The sequence below is a fragment of the Octodon degus genome, unplaced genomic scaffold (genome assembly GCF_000260255.1).
Source record: "Octodon degus isolate 3935 unplaced genomic scaffold, OctDeg1.0 scaffold00156, whole genome shotgun sequence".
NCBI lineage: Eukaryota > Metazoa > Chordata > Mammalia > Rodentia > Octodontidae > Octodon > Octodon degus.
Window position 1 is genome coordinate 4946529 of NW_004524732.1, and position 15412 is coordinate 4961940.

The 15412-nt window shown below is 54.6% G+C and overlaps 1 protein-coding gene across 1 annotated transcript in view; it reads right to left on the bottom strand.

Annotated features, from left to right (window-relative positions):
* Nucleotides 1–15412, bottom strand: part of Acot11 (acyl-CoA thioesterase 11) — a 43266-nt gene that overhangs the window by 4716 nt on the left and 23138 nt on the right. The window contains exons 2-10 of the mRNA XM_004642545.2: nucleotides 12783–12990; nucleotides 12007–12076; nucleotides 6155–6215; nucleotides 5183–5281; nucleotides 4681–4816; nucleotides 3962–4118; nucleotides 2762–2881; nucleotides 1810–1954; nucleotides 861–916 (exon numbers count right to left, since the gene is read on the bottom strand). Coding sequence (XP_004642602.1) covers nucleotides 861–916; nucleotides 1810–1954; nucleotides 2762–2881; nucleotides 3962–4118; nucleotides 4681–4816; nucleotides 5183–5281; nucleotides 6155–6215; nucleotides 12007–12076; nucleotides 12783–12990 — 1052 coding nt within the window. The remainder of the gene's footprint in view (nucleotides 1–860; nucleotides 917–1809; nucleotides 1955–2761; nucleotides 2882–3961; nucleotides 4119–4680; nucleotides 4817–5182; nucleotides 5282–6154; nucleotides 6216–12006; nucleotides 12077–12782; nucleotides 12991–15412) is intronic.

Sequence of the window (15412 nt, forward strand, 5' to 3'; positions counted from 1 at the left end):
ATGGGGCAGAGTCACACCAGCCCGACAGCCTTTCCCTGGAGCACAGCGCTAGCCGCAACTGCTCCATCAGCACACACCTCCCTCCCTCCTGTTGCTCCTTCTCTTCCTTTTTCCTCCCACCTTCCCTCCTTTCCTTCCTTCAGTCCCCCCTTCTGCATTTCCTTCTCCTCCTCCTCCTCCTTCTTCTTTTCCTTCCATTTTTTTGTTTGTTTGTTTGCTTTACACAGGCTCTCACTATGTAGTTCAGGCTGGCCTTGAGCTCACTTTGTAACCCAGGCTAGCCTCCAACTCACAATGATCCTCCTGCCTCAGGCTCCCAAGAGCTGGGATTACAGGTGTGCACTGCCATATCTGGCTCCCCATTTATTTTAGGAAGGACATGATCTCACTAAGTCACTAAGTTGCCCAAGCTGGGCTTAATTTGAGATTCTCCTGCCTCAGCCTCCCAGCCTGCTGGAGCACCCTCCCCTGACTCAGTCTCCGGGCACCCAGTACATTTTCAGCACTCTGCCACTGAGAGGCACTCTCGCAGCAGGGTCACGGATTCACGGCCTGAGCCCCTGCTATCCTCTCCCAACCTGCTTTTCTCTGCCAGTAGAAACACACGATCTGCTGTCACCTGGCCCCTGTCAGGTTCAACTGCTGGTTGTCAGCACCACCTGCCTGTGTGTAGATGGAGGAGCCACCAAATTCCTGTCCCACGTCTCTTGGCCTACTTGATGGGCCACAAGCCCGCTGTCTAAGGGTTGCGTCGGTGACAGGGACCCAGCCCGACACCCCACCAGTCCAAATTTGCGGTGTGCCCTGTGGTCATGGAGCGGGGACAGCCCACGCACTGCCCTCCACCTATTCCCACTCACCTGTCCAGCCGGATCTTCTTCCTGGCTTGGGCTTCTCGGTAGCGCCGCTCACCATCCTGGGTGGAAGCAGGGACAAGCTGCAGATGGGGGGACACCAGGGAGGCCCTGCTCTGCCCCTCCCTGTACCCCCTGCACCAGGATATGGAGCTCAGGTCTCCAGAGAGCTGAAGTTCAAACACCCTGGCCAGGAAAGTGTGGGCACCCGCTGCAGCCCTGACTCCTCCGGGGAATGCCACTTCCCCTTGCCGGGCCTCAGTTTCCCCCTCCATCACAAAGGGCCTCTCAGAGAGCACCACTGTGACCACCTGCATACCCAGGCTTTGCTATGAACCAGCCCCTTTCAGAACTTGTCACTCCCATGGCAAACTCCAGAGGCTGGCAGGCACTCTCCCCATAACAAAGATGGGGAAACTGAGTCCGAGATGGTGGAGTGGCTTGCTCTGGGCCAGAATACAGAGTGAACTCAGGTGGCCTGACTCAGAGCCCACCCTCACACCACCACCTCTAAAGTTTCCACTCATAAGCATGAAAGGCAAGTGCCAGCTGGCACACGCCTGTGATCATAGCTACTTGGGAGGCTGAGGCAGGAGGACTGCAAGTTCAAGGCCAGCCTGGGCCACTTGGCAAGACCCTGTTTCAAAATAAGTAAAAAGAGATGGCCACACAGCTCACTCCCTCAGCCCCTCCCCCTGTGGCCACCCCCAGCCCTGCAGCTCCACACCACAGGCTGTGCCGGCCACGCCAGCCACGGGGCAGCCAGCAGGGAGCGGGGCAAGGGGGAGGTGCTCACCTGCAGAGTGGCCCTCACCTTGATGACCACCTGCCCGGCGTGACTGCCCTGTGAGAAGCGGGCACAGCTTCTCTTCAGATACAGCCTGGAGACCAGGCCTGCCTGTGACCCCGCAGCCTTGGCCCCTGTAGTACCCCGCGCTCCACAGACCCCACTTACCCCGGGCTGCGGCTGGATCCAGGGCAGCTTCTGGGGCTGGTCATCTGCATCCAGGACCACAAAAGTCATGAAGGCGCTATTGATGTGGCGCCAGTGGGGGTTGGCCTCCTGGCGATAGGCCTCTACGCACACGCCCACCTCCATGCTGGTGGTGGGGAGGGGAGGGACTGCTCGAGGGCTGGCCAGATGTCCCCAAGGCCACAGCCTCCCCAGCCCCCATGCGCACTTGTACGCGCACACGCGCACACACATGAACACACCCGCACACACCCTCCTGCAGTTCTTCCAACAAAGACATATAACACAGTTCTAATCTCTGCAGGTCCAAGAGGTGGACAGACTAATTAGGAGCCTCACTCATCCCACAGGTTCCCAGTTGCGTGGCGCGGCCATCTAGCCATGCCTTATTATCTTTATTAATTATAAATTAGTAGCCACAGCCGGGCATGGTGGCACAGGCCTGGAATCCCAGCATCCTGGGAGGCTGAGTGCAGCACAGCCAACTTAGCAAGATCTTGTCGTAAAAATCGGAAAGGGCTTAGGATGCAGCTCCCTGGCAAGGCCGTGGGTTCAGTCCCCAGTGCTGTATATATAGAAGAAAATGCCCACAGCCACCACTATCTGTATTTAGGAAGTTCTGTGACAGCAGAAGGGGGATCTTATACACAAGCTTGGCACGAGGCAATACTCTGCCCAAGGTCGCAGAGCCGGCAGGAAGAGGATTCAGCAGCAGCCAAACATCACCTGCCAGCCCCGCTGGCCAGCCTTAACCAGCGTCTGCACTCTCCCTGCAGCAAGGCCTCCTGGCTCTGAGAGGCAGCTCTGCTCTGGTGAGAGGTGGCCCAGAGCAGGACGCTGAGCTCCTGGGGCCGCGGGAGACAGCACAGCGATGAGCTGGGAGCCCAGACGGAGCTGCGTGTGGGGCTCAGACCCTGCCTGCACCCACCCTCACCTGTGCTTAAAGGCATTGTTCACGATGGCCTTGAGCACCAGGCGGTCCCCGACCTGGGACGGGCCCCGGAAGTGGAACATCTCGATGGCCTTCAGCGTGGGGTGGGCCCGGCAGAGGCGGCTGCAGGGACAGAAGAGATGCAGCAGGGCTGTGGCCGCCGGCCTGGTCCAGCTTTCTCCCAGTCCCAGGTGGGAACCACATGTACACCCTGGGACCCAACCCAGGGACAGGTCTGTTTAGAGGACAGCATTAAAGTCCTTTCCCACACCTTTGGTATTGAGGTCGACCCGGAGGGATGGGAAGGAAGGGAGGCTGAGCTGGCAGAAGGAAGCCTAAGGAAGTCCCAGCTCCCCACCCCCACCCCCGTTTTACCCTTTAACCCCTGCTGTCCCACTGCCTGGAAGCCTCTCCTCCCCCACAGCTCCTGTCATTCAAAGCCAAAGTGCTCCTCCTCCAGGAAGCCTTCCCTGACTTCAGCGATCTCACCCCTAGCCCAGGCTTCAGAACAGCACCACTTCCTCACTGTGTCCCCCAGGTCAGTCACAGAGGACAGGCTGCCTCACCAGCCCCAGGGATGAGGAAGAATCGCCTCACAGAGGAGGGCATGGGGGTGGGGGAGGGATGGGGGGGTCGGACAACAAGTACAGAGTCATGGAGCTTCCAGCACCAACTCTCATGGCAGCTGTCATACATTCGATGCTAAAAACCCAAACAAGGATAGGACACACCCCAGATGAGAGAAATAGCTTCCACTGCTAGGAGAAAGGGAAGAGTCAAGAGGCAGCTGGGCGTGAGGGGAAGGGGAGGGGAGGGCCAACAGACAATACAGTGGCTGCAGGATGTCACACGCTGAGGGCAAGGAACCAGATCCCAAAACAGTCCATTTACCAGGGGGAGGGCAGGCAAGACAGAATCAAGGATTTCTGTTTGTTGTTTTTGTGGTGCCTGCTGACAAGTGTTCTACCACGGAGCGTCACCCCTAGCCCAGAGTTGATCAAGAGGAGGCTTGCCCAGGAGGCCAAGGGACTGTGGTGGGATGTATGGGTAGAGGCATAAATGGCCAGCTGCCAGGCAATTGTTTTAGGCCTAAGCATCCTGGGAAGGCCAAGCTCTGAAGCCTCGAAGGCCAACACCAGAAGGGTTTCTCCCACCCAGGCAACAACGGGAGGAGAAAGGAGGCAGCCGAGGCCACACCCTCACCTGGCTGCAATGGTGGCCACATTCTCCATCCAGGCCATAATCTGGCCCCCAAAGGTGTTGCCCTGGTGATTGGCGTGGGGCGGCAAGACCAGCTCCACACTCTCCACGCGGGTCTTCTCGGCCGGCACCGTGCGGCTGTAATCCCTGCTCTCGGGGTCTGGTCAGGGCAGGAAGCAGGGAGTTGAGAGGGTACCCCCTGCCAGGCAGATCCCCCAGCAGTCCCGGGGCATCATACCACCCAGGTTCTTTAAGTATTCAACACCAAGTGAGCACGAGATACAGACGGGCCCTGGGTGAGGAGCAGGACATGGAGGAGCAACACAAGGCTGTCACAGGCAGTAGGCTGGACACTCAATAAGTGGAGACGCACCTGACCTGAGCCCCAGCTCTCCCCACCAGGGTGCATGACCCACTGTGCCCCACCTGCCCCCCCGCATACAGCACAGGAGCCGACCACCCCGACAGCACTTACATGTGCACTATGGAAAGTGGCTGCGGTTATAGGGTGCAGGGCCCTACACCCCTCCGTTACCTCTCAGGATGGCTCTTCCCACCCCTGCCCCACCTTCCCGTCACCCAACATGCCTCAACCTTTCCTGGAGCAGACCCCAAGTCCAAGAGGGGCCTGGAGCTGGGGTCCTCCTTGAGCCTTGTCAGGGGTCCCGGCAGACGCTTATGGGTCCCCCACTGCCCTCCCCACGCTCACAGCTGCTGCTCACCATCCTTAATGGTGCAGTTGGCCAGGAGGTCCTTGATGGTGTCCGCGTAGACCAGCCGCATGCGCCGGCGCTCAGCAGCCACACTGTGCTCCATCTTCTCCTCCTCTGTCCGTGGGGTGATTTGCTTCAGCTTCACCTAGTGGCCCAGGGATGGTGGGGTGCTTAGGACAAGTGTCCTGACACAGCCTGGGGCTGTCCCCCCAGTCTCCAAGACGGGCACCCACTGGCTGGGTCCCTCCACTCCAGCTTCCACCTGGCCTGCTGCGTCCTACTCATCTTCCAGTCCCCCCCACAGCCCTCCCTGGGCAAAGGACCTAGAGAACAGAGTGTTGCTGTGGACCATGAGGCCATCCTGAGGCTCAGCCCCCTGCGATGAGCAGATAAGGTAGGGAGAAAGGGGCCCTGGGCACAGGCGGCAGTGGGCCTTCCTTGCACAAGGGCCGAGGTGTCCTGCCCTGAGCCCACCATGACAGGTAACCTGAGAGCAGCAGCAGCCAGCTACCTTGGACAGCTGTTGGTGGGCCACAAAGGTGGCCAGGGCCTTGCACACAGTCCACTGCTTCTCAGAGCACAGGTCCTCGGAGGCCACCTGGATGCCCACCTAGAGAGGAAGGGGAGGAAGGATGAGATGGAGCTCACAGCCTTGGGGCCCGCTGGATGAGGCGGGAAGGCCATCCAGGCCTAGCCCTTGCTCTGTCAGTGTCATATGAGGTCCAGAAGGCCAGAGACCTGCGTTGGTTCTGGCTATGCCCCAAGCTCTCTGAAGAACCTGGGCCAAATCTCCTCCCTTCCCTGGACCTCAGTTTCCTCATCTATAGAGGACTCCTGAGAAGACCAAAATGACATGGTCCACCAGAGGGTTTCAGGAGGTAACATGTTGGTGAAACTTAAAGGATGGACCCCTTGGGGTTTCTGGGGGCCCCTAGGCATTAGTATAGTGTCCAGAGACAGGTGAGCCTTTGTAAGCCCTCAGAAACTGGTGGCCCAGCTGGAGGAAGCTGCCTGGGCCTGCGTTTATAGGGGGGAAATGGAACCCCAGAGGCGCAAAGCCTAGAGCCCCACACCTCTCCACAAAGTCTGCCCATCAAATCCCCAGCATCCCTGCAACACAGGAGTACCTTCCCATTTTGTAGGTGAGGAAACAGGCAGTTGGAAGTGAGCCACCCATCGAAGCCCAACACTCCCCCTGCTGCCGCCCCCGCTCCATTCCCCTGCTGCCTGCTGCTGCAGACAGGACATGGGCAGGACCCCAAGTCTGTTCCCACTGCTGAGGCAAGCCCTGCCCCTGCCTGGACCGCCATCTCCCCTCTGTGCTGTGGGCTGCTGGCCAGGAAGATCTTTGGCTCGTCCAGGGCCCACTGGCCTTTTGGAACTCTGCCGCCCCACCTGGTCCTAGAGGAGAGTCCGCCAGGGCTGGGGCCAGAGGAAGGAGAGAAGGACGCCAGCCCAGCCCCCTGCAGGGCACGCCACACACCTCCATGCTGGAGTTGAAGGCCCGGTTCACCTTGGCCTTGATATTCACCACTTGTCCGACACTGGGGAGAGGAAAGCACGAGGTGAGCCTTCCCAAGGGCGTGGGGAGGGCAGAGGCCTTGCTGGGGACTGACAGGAACCTCAGGGCTCACAGGGCATGGCCACACCTGCAGTGCCACGAGTCCCCCATGCAACCTAGCAAGGCAGGGTCTGCACCCCATTGCCCAGGTGGGGCAGCTGAGGCTGAGAACAGGGGCCCAGTTTCACACCACCATCTCCCCCTCTTCGCCTGCTCCCCAGGTGCAGTTAAAGCTGAGTGTCTCCTTGCCCTCAGCTCCCTGTTCCCTCCTGAGGTGGTGCCCCCGCCCTCTGTGCCCCACACAGATGTGTACCCTGGCACACCCTCCTCCTGCCTCTGACCTTCATTCTGTGCTCCATGGGGAAGGGCAGGGGTTCTACTTGGTCTTCATGGTGCTGGGGACAAACCGGGGTCTCGGGCACATTAGGCAAGCACTGCACCCCTGAGCCATAACCCCACGTGCAGCCAGGCTGTGCCCCCTGTGATCTGTGCGCTGGCACATCACTCAGGTGGGTCCTCCTTACACTGAGTGCCAGGGGCAGGAGAGGATGGACTGGGAATGGAGACACTAAGACAGTGCCCACTTTGTGTCTGGCATGGCACACAACCTCATTCATGCCTTCGCTCACGCTTGGCAGACAGGGTCAGGGGGACTGGGCATCCAAGGTTAGGCATCTGCTCAAGGTCCCAGCTCAAAAGCGGCTGAGCTGGGATTCACACTGATGGTGTGGCCACCCAGTCCCTCACTCTCTGGTGCAGCCTAGGATGACTCCAGCATCCCAGTGAGCCCCCATGAGGCCACCTCGCCGGCCCCATGCCTGCCCAGAGTCAGCACAGGTTGCTCAAGGCTATGGGGGCCACAGGCTGAAGGCCGAGCGACCTTGACAAGTCCTTTCACCTGTGCATCTCGGCTCCTAAACCTGGAGGCCACGGTGGTGGCTCTTCCTCAAATAAGCACAGCCTCCTGCCCAAACCTGGGAACGCTCCTTACGAGGGGCCTGGTGGTCACAGTGGGAAGAACACACAGCCCTGGCTTCCAGTAAGTTCTAGCCTGAGTGCCTCTCACCATGCCGTGTGATCCCGGATGAATCCCTTCACTTCTGCATGTTTTCCCATGTGTAAAGTATGGAGAATAAATAACAGTGGCCCATGCCACTAAGCACTAGCTGAGAGGCAGCCTGACAGCCACCAGCCCAGGCCGCAGCTCAGCAGGAGACATGGTTATGATAAGGTGGGAGGGAGGGTTTTAGGAGCTACATTCTAAGGACTAAAGTCTCAGAGTCAGAGAAAAAGAATGTCTATCTACATATAGGCAAATTTAGTGGCACACGTCTGCAATCCCAGCACTCGGGAGGCTGAGACAGGAGGATCGTTGTGAGTTTGAGACCAGCCTGGGATATAAAGTGAGCTCAAGGTCAGCCTGAACTGCATAGTGAGACTCTGTTTCAAAACAAAACAAAACAAACAAACAAAAAAAAACAAATTTAATAAAAATTGCAATTACTGGCTCTTAGCAATGGTGGCCATTTCACTGAACTTTCCATACATTTGGAAGCTTTTATATCAAAAATTGGAAAGAAGAAATGGGATGCCCCCCTCAAACTACAGTGTGCCCCCATCTATGCTTTCATTTACCTTCAGTCAACTATGGCCTGAAAATATTAAGTAGAAAACTTTAGAAATAAACAATTAGAAAGTTTTAATAACATTTATTAAAGTATATTGCAGGGGGTGCGGGTGAGATGGCTCAGTGGTCTAAAGCGCCTACTTAGAACAAGCTTAGCAAAGCACGGGGACCGCGGTTCAATCCCCCAGCACCACATGCCAGCCAGCCCCCCACACACACACAAATAAATAAATTTTTTTTAAAAAGTATATTGCAGTAATTGTTCTATTTCATTATTAACTATTGTGGTTAACATCTTCCTATGCCTAATTTAAACTTTATCATAGTTTTGCATGTATAGGAGAAAACACCTTCTCTGTGGGTCCATGGATTCGGGTACCCACTGGGTGTCCTGGAACACATCCCCGCGGGTAAGGTGATACTGCTGTAAAAATAAAAGCTGATTCTCTATGGCACTAAAAGAGGACTGGGCCATAGGTCATGGTAGAGTGCTTGCCTAGCATGCACACGGCCCTGGGGTCATTCTCCAGCACCACACAAAGAGAGCTGCTACAGTGAGAAAAGAGAAATGTGGGACCCGGCCACACATTGCTCCCCTCTCCCTCCCCACCTCTCTCCAGCTCCCCCTAAGCCAAGCAGATACCCATTGGGACTGTGGAGCCTCTTTCCCTTCCCCACTGCCCCCCACCCCCAGGCCTCAGGCCACACTGATCACTACCCAGCCTCCTCTGGGACCTTCACCAGCCTCTAGGCCCCAAGGCCTCAGTTGTTACTCACAAAGTAGAGAGGTGGCGCCATACAGCAACCTGGCCCCACCAAGCTCTTCCTTGGGACCAATTCACACCCAAGGGACAGAGGAACATGTTCAACTACACCACGGTGATGCTAAGGGCAAAACTCAAAAGATGGGGCCAGGGAGATGGCTCAGTAGAATAAGCGTTTCCCTGGCAAGCACAAGGGCCTGAGTTCAATCCCTGGTTCTGCAAAAAAAGAAAAAAGAAAACAAAACAAAAAAAAAAAACCTCAAAAGATGGAGATTTCTGGGGTCATAGGAAAATGACCAGGTCTCCTCACCAAGTAGGTAGAGGGAAGGTGTGGGAGCTGAGGGGAAGTAGCTATAGAATTCTGGGAAATCTGGACATAGCAACCAGTACACTTGCACAGACCACAGAGTTTCTTCTTCTGATTGGAATAACAATAACTGTAAAGCAAAACAAAATAAAACCACCTCACAAGACAGTATGGGCAGGGCTGGTGAGATGGCTCAGTGGTCTAAAGCACCTACTTAGAACAAGCTTAGCAAAGCACAGGGACCGCGGTTTAATCCCCCAGCACCACATGCCAGCCAGCCCCGCCCCCTGGTGGGCTGAGCTGGCCACACACACACACACACACACACAAAAAAAAATAAAAAAAAAAAAAAAAAAAGACAGTATGGGCATCTGAAAACTGACTGTATATTGATGTCAGTGAGAAATGTTAATTTTTTTTTTTTTTTTTTTTTTTTGGTACCGGGGATTGAACTCAGGACCCTGTGCTTGCCAGGCAAGCACTTATTCTACTGAGCTATCTCCCTGGCCCAGAAATGTTAATTTTTTAGACATGGTAATGGTATCGAAGTTGTTTTTAAATAATTCATAGTCCTTAAGATAAATTCAGAAAAATTTTTGTTGTTGTTCTCACTGTGTTTTGTTTGGTTTTGTTTATAGTACTGGGGAATAAACCCAGGGCCTTCCTCCCGATCTACCTTCTCAGCCCCTTTTCTACTTTTCATTTTGAGACAGGGTCTCACTAAGTCACTAAATTGTCCAGGCTGCATTCAAATTTGTGATCCCTTGCTTCAGCTTCCCAGAATGCTGCGATTAAGCCACCATGTCCCAGCTGGGAAATATTTTTAAATTACAATGGCAGAAACAAACAAAACCAAAAAAAGAGACAAGAAAAAAAAAAAAAGAAACAAAACCCCCAGATGACCACAGGTGTAGCCAGGTCTTTCCCCACTGCCAACCATGCTGGGGCCCTTCAGATCCTTCCCTTCTCCCGGGGTCTTCCCCACCCCTCCTCTGCCTAGACTCACCTCATCCTGGAGCGGCAGCAGTTCATGCCTCACACGGTGCCCCCAGCCCTTTATCCCCATTCCTTCAAGGAAGGGACCCTGAGCAGACCCAGACTGGCCCCACAGGCCTCCAAAGTGTCACTGTACATAGAACTGACTGTACCAGGGCCAGCTCAAAGCTGCCCCAGGAATCCCTCCTTGACTACCCCAGATATATGGGAAATATAACCCACTTATTAAGAGCAAAAACTCAGGGGCCAGACTAGCTTCGAGTAGAATATCCTCAGTCCTCCTTTAAGCAAGTCTGATCTTAAGCAAGTTATCTCATTTCTTTTTCTTTTCTTTTCTTTCTTTCTTTCTTTCTTTCTTTCTTTCTTTCTTTTTTTTTTTCTCTCGGAAGAGTTTTTTTTTTTTTTTTTTTTTTTTGTTATCTCATTTCTTGAACTCAGTTTCCTTCTCTTAAAATGAGGATTCTAACAGCCCAGACCTCACAGTATGGTTAAGAGGATTAAATAAGTTAACGTATTTTAAAAGCCTTCCAAATAAGGTATCAACATCGGTTCATTAATTGTGACAAAGGGACCCTCTAGATGTAAGGAGTTAATAATAAGGGACCTGAGGGTGGGGCAAGATGGGAACTCTATGAGCTTTTTGTAAACCTGAAACTCTTCCAAAGGGAAAAGGTCTTAGGCCTGTAGGAAGAAGCTCTCCCGTCAGAGCTCATTGTTAGGCAGAACCACCTGCTTCCTTGTCTGTTCTGTCACCCAGGGCTGGGGTCAAGCCTGGGGCCTCGAGCTTGCTTAGCCCCAGGATCCCCCTCTGAATGCAAACAATGCTTCTATAGCTGCCTCCCAGCACCCTGGGAACTCCTGGGAAGAGATGGCCGCCCCAATCAGCAGGATTCCCACCTGACAGTGCACAGTGAAGGATGGAAGGCCAGCAAGGACAGGGTCACCACACCTGTTCCTTAACCCACACACGCCGCGAACCCCACAGTCCGGAAGAAGCCTTGGTGCTCAGCAGCCTGAGTACTGAAGGTGAGTCAGGGACAGGCCTGGGGACAGAGCTCTGTGCACCCTGCTGCAACCTGTCCAGCCCTGGGCTCCTCACGGACAGAAGCATGGCTGGAACCAGGTTCCAAGCTGCGGGAGAAAGCTCAGTGCAGCGTAATCCTTTACACTTGCTAGAAAAGTGTCTACCACCGGACTACAAACAAGTATTTAATTTTTTTGTGTGTGTGTATGTAAGGTCTCACTATGCAGCCCAGATTCATAGTGATCCTCCTGTTTTCAGCCTCCCTAGTGCTGGGATTACAGGCATGGGCCACCATGCCCAGACTCCATCGCTGGCTCAGCATGCCCAACGGTGAGGCTGGTGAAGCATGTGGTGCCAGGGATGGAACCCTGGCCCTTGTGCTTACCTAAGCAAGCGCTTAGTTCGCTGAGCTATCTCTCCAGCCCATATTTATTTATTTTTTTATTTATTTATTGCTACATCATTCTTGCCACCCTGGGCTGGGCTACTTGCCATCCTCCAGCTCCTATCTCAGCCTCCAAGAGTGCTGGGATTATAGATGTGCATCCCCGGGCCCAGCATGATGAAGTGCAGCCCAACCAGTAAAAACTAAAAATCATCACTTAAATAGGTCTAAAGACCTGCTGGGTATGAGTGCCTCCTCAGCCTGCAGGCTCCTGAGGAGACCCTGACTGGCCCACACCTCCAACTCTGGCCTTGGTGTGGTGCCCCATTTGGGATCTCCACGCGGTCCTGTGTCCCAGAGAGACTATCTGCAAACAAAGGCCTACAGACAGAGTCTGACTTCCTCACAGCCATGCAGCACCCCAGCATGTCCAACACAAAACCTGAGGTAACTTTCCTAGTTCCATCCTAGCCAAGGGAGTCCCTCACCCCACGGCATCCAATGGGGCTCAGCTCCCAGCCCAGCACTGCCCAGAGACCGGCAGACAGGCCCCTGCCCTCACAGGCTGCCCTTGTTCCATTCACAAAGGCCAGGCTCCAGGAAGCACAGATCTGACCAGGCTCTGGCTCATGAGGGGAGACCAGGCCCCTGAAGCAGGACGCATCACTTACCTAATGGTGTGCTCAAAATAGATGTCGTCCATGGAGGCTGTGACACAGGGGCAGCCCGCATGCCTCTCCGCTGGCAACAGGGGAAGAGAGCCAGATGTTAGCAGCCTCCCACGCCACACAGGCCTTCCTCTGATCAAATGTCACCTCCTTACCAGGCTTCTCAGGCTGTGAAGCCCAGGCCATGCCCACCTGCCTTCTTTCTTGTCCTTTGCAGCCACCATCTTGACCGGTTCTACATACCCAGGTTCCACTTGGCTACTGTGCCTCCCTTCGGTGAGGCTGTGGCTTGCATGAGGGCTGAGGGACTGGCCTACCCTGCTCAGGTGCCTCAGCTACCCTGCAAACCCTTTCCTGTCCCCAAAGCTGGGTTTAGGCCTTTCAAATGGGGACATTAGAGCCACTGCGTGCGCATCCCCACCCCTAGGCCGTGATCTCCCTGAGAACACTGATCCAACCAAAGGGAGGAAAGGAGCTGAGATCAGCTGGGAGGAGAACAGCAGCAGCCCCAGGCCAGCCTCAGCTCAGCACTTCCAAGCCAGTCATGAAGCCACCAGGTCTAAGGCTCCATGGGAGCTGGGACCGCAAGCATGACCCAGGGGCCAAGAATTGTGGGACCCATGGAGAGGGACAGACTGCCCTGACCACTGGGAAACTGCGAGGACATTTCAGGCAGGTGGACCAGGAAGAGCAAAGGCTAGGGGAGGAAGCAGTGTGCCACTCAGGGGAATGGTGGCAGCTCTGCAAACAGACACCTGTGCCCTGGACCCAGGGCTCACCAGACAGGCAGGCTGTGGTGTCAATCCACTTGAGCAGCTGCCCGACGCTCAGCTCGCCCCGCTGGTTGGTGTGGCAGGGCAGCACCAGCTGGCTCATCTGCACCTCCGTGGGGTTCCTATCATCCTCGCCATCGGCCATGGCGCCCTCGGACCCTGCGTGCGAGATTGACTTCCGGGATGTGCGGCTCGAGAACACAGAGGCAAAGCCCTAGGGAACAGATGGGGACACAGAGGTCAGCTCTGTCCAGCTGGACACCCAGGGCCTGAGGGAGGGGAGCAGCAGCAGCAGTCTGAGGCCACCACCCTATCCATAGCGTCAAAGCTGTCTGGATGTCGCCCAGGCCTGGTTTCCTCTGATGAACAATGCCAACAGCTCCATGTCACCACAACCTTGGATCCAAGGTGGGTGAGGGGAAGGAAGGAAGAACACAGAGAGTCTACCTCCTTGCTTCGGTTTTGCTTTCAATGGACCTCCATTCTTAAAAGATACCCCTCTCTACAAAATATGGGAGCTACACGCTACAACCCGATATCACCTAGGCCTTAGAAAGGAAGGAAATTCTGACCCATGCCCAAAAAGGATGAACTTTGAGGACAGTACCACAAGTGAAACATGACAGTCACCAAAGGACAAGTGTGTGATTCAGTTCATGGGAGGTCCCTAGAGAAGCCAGACGCATCTGACAGAAAGTAGGGTGAACGGCAGTCACCAAAGGCTGCAGGGAAGAAGCAACGGAGAGCTACTGCTTAATGGGCTCGGAGTTTCGGTTTAGGAAGATGAAAAGGTTCTGGAAAAGGTTCTGGAGATTGCTCTCTTGGGCTGGGGAGATGGCTCAGTGGAATAAGCGCTTCCCTGGCAAGCGTAAGGGCCTGAGTTCAATTCCCAGTTCTGCCAAAAACAATTTAAAGGGGCTGGTGAGATGGCTCAGTGGTCTAAAGCACCTACTTAGAACAAGCTTAGCTAAACAAAACACAGAGACCACGGTTCAATCCCCCAGCACCACTTGCCAGCCAGCCCTGCCCCCTGGTGGGCTGAGCTGGCCACACACACACACACACACACACACACACACACAAATAAATGTTTAAAAAAATTTAAAAATAAAAAGCCTATGGAGATGGCACTCACATTCAACAATATGAACATGCTGAGTGCCACCAAACTGTGCACGGTGGCAGACTGAGGCAGGAGGACCACAAGTTTGAGGCCAGCTTGGGAAATTTAGGAATTTAGCAAGACCCCGTCTGAAAATTAAAAATGAAAAACGGGCAGCCTCGGAAAAAAAAAGAAAAACGGCCGGGGATGCAGCTCAGTGCAAAGGCCCTGGGCTCATCCCCAGCACTGCAAAAATAGAAATAATGTTTAAAATGGACCCTTGCACATGTGCAACCTCACCCTGTCTGTGTTTTGTTGATTTGCTTTGTGGTTTGGGGGGGGATTTTTTGTTTTGTTTTTTTCTGTCTTTTCAAGACAGGGTCTCATACTCTGCAGTTCAGGCTGGCCTTGAGCTCACTATGTGGCCCAGGCTGGCCTTGAACTGACAGCGGTCTTCCTGTCTCACCTTCCTGAGTGCTGGGATTACAGGTGTTCTCCACCATGCCTGGCTTCTCGCCCTGTAAAATGCACTTGTTTTTCCTTCACTTGGCACAAACTTGCTCTGCAGTTCCTGTCTCTTTTCCTACCTTTTTTTTAATTTTATTTGTGTGTGTGTGTGTGTGTGTGTGTGTATGTGGCCAGCTCAGCCCACCAGGGGGGCGGGGCTGGCATGTGGTGCTGGGGGATTGAACCGCGGTCCCTGTGCTTTGCCAAGCTTGTTCTAAGTAGGTGCCTTAGACCACTGAGCCATCTCACCAGCCCCTCTTTTCCTACCTTTTTGGACTATAAAACTCTGTGGCTGTTTGTTCTTGTCTTGACCAATTCAAGACAGAAAGAACCTGGAAACCATCTCTTGAAGGAGATTCCAGCATCCCAAAGCCCGTTTGGAGGAGCTGGGATACATTTGGCCTACCCAGCCAGGAGGAGCTGGGAAACGCTGGAGAGTTCTCAGGGCACTGGGACACATGGGGTGAGGGGTGGGGAGCACAGGGCCTCTGTATTTTTCCCACTGGAAATTCAGGTCATCTAGAGCCCTATGCCTGACCGCTTGACCACAATGAAAGAACAGCCAGTAAAAGCTCAACTCAAGTGACGGGTTTTTTTCTTCAGACCAGCCAGTGGCCACAGCGCCCCAAGGCAGCTGGACAGCACATGCTCCCCAAGAGGTGGGGCCTACAGCCCCTCCCAGCAGGAAGTAACTATGAAGACAGAGGCCTCCCTCCCTCAGCACCCCATGGAGAGTGATGGGCTTTGTGTCTCTCCAAGGGAAATGAGGCAAGAGACTAGGGTGTGGTACAGCTGGCTGGGGAAGCAGTCCTGATCCATTAATTACAGAACACTGGGACCTATTGCACAACAGTCCCCAAAGCCCTGAGCATGGACTTCTCATGAGAACTCAACTTGATTTTCATTAGGCCCTGACCTGACGTCAGCCCGACTGGGTACTATAAAAAGGACAGTCTCCACTGAGATTTTGCCATTGTTCCCCCTTGCTCCCCCTCCCTCCCTCTCTCTCCCTCTCTCCTCCCTCCCT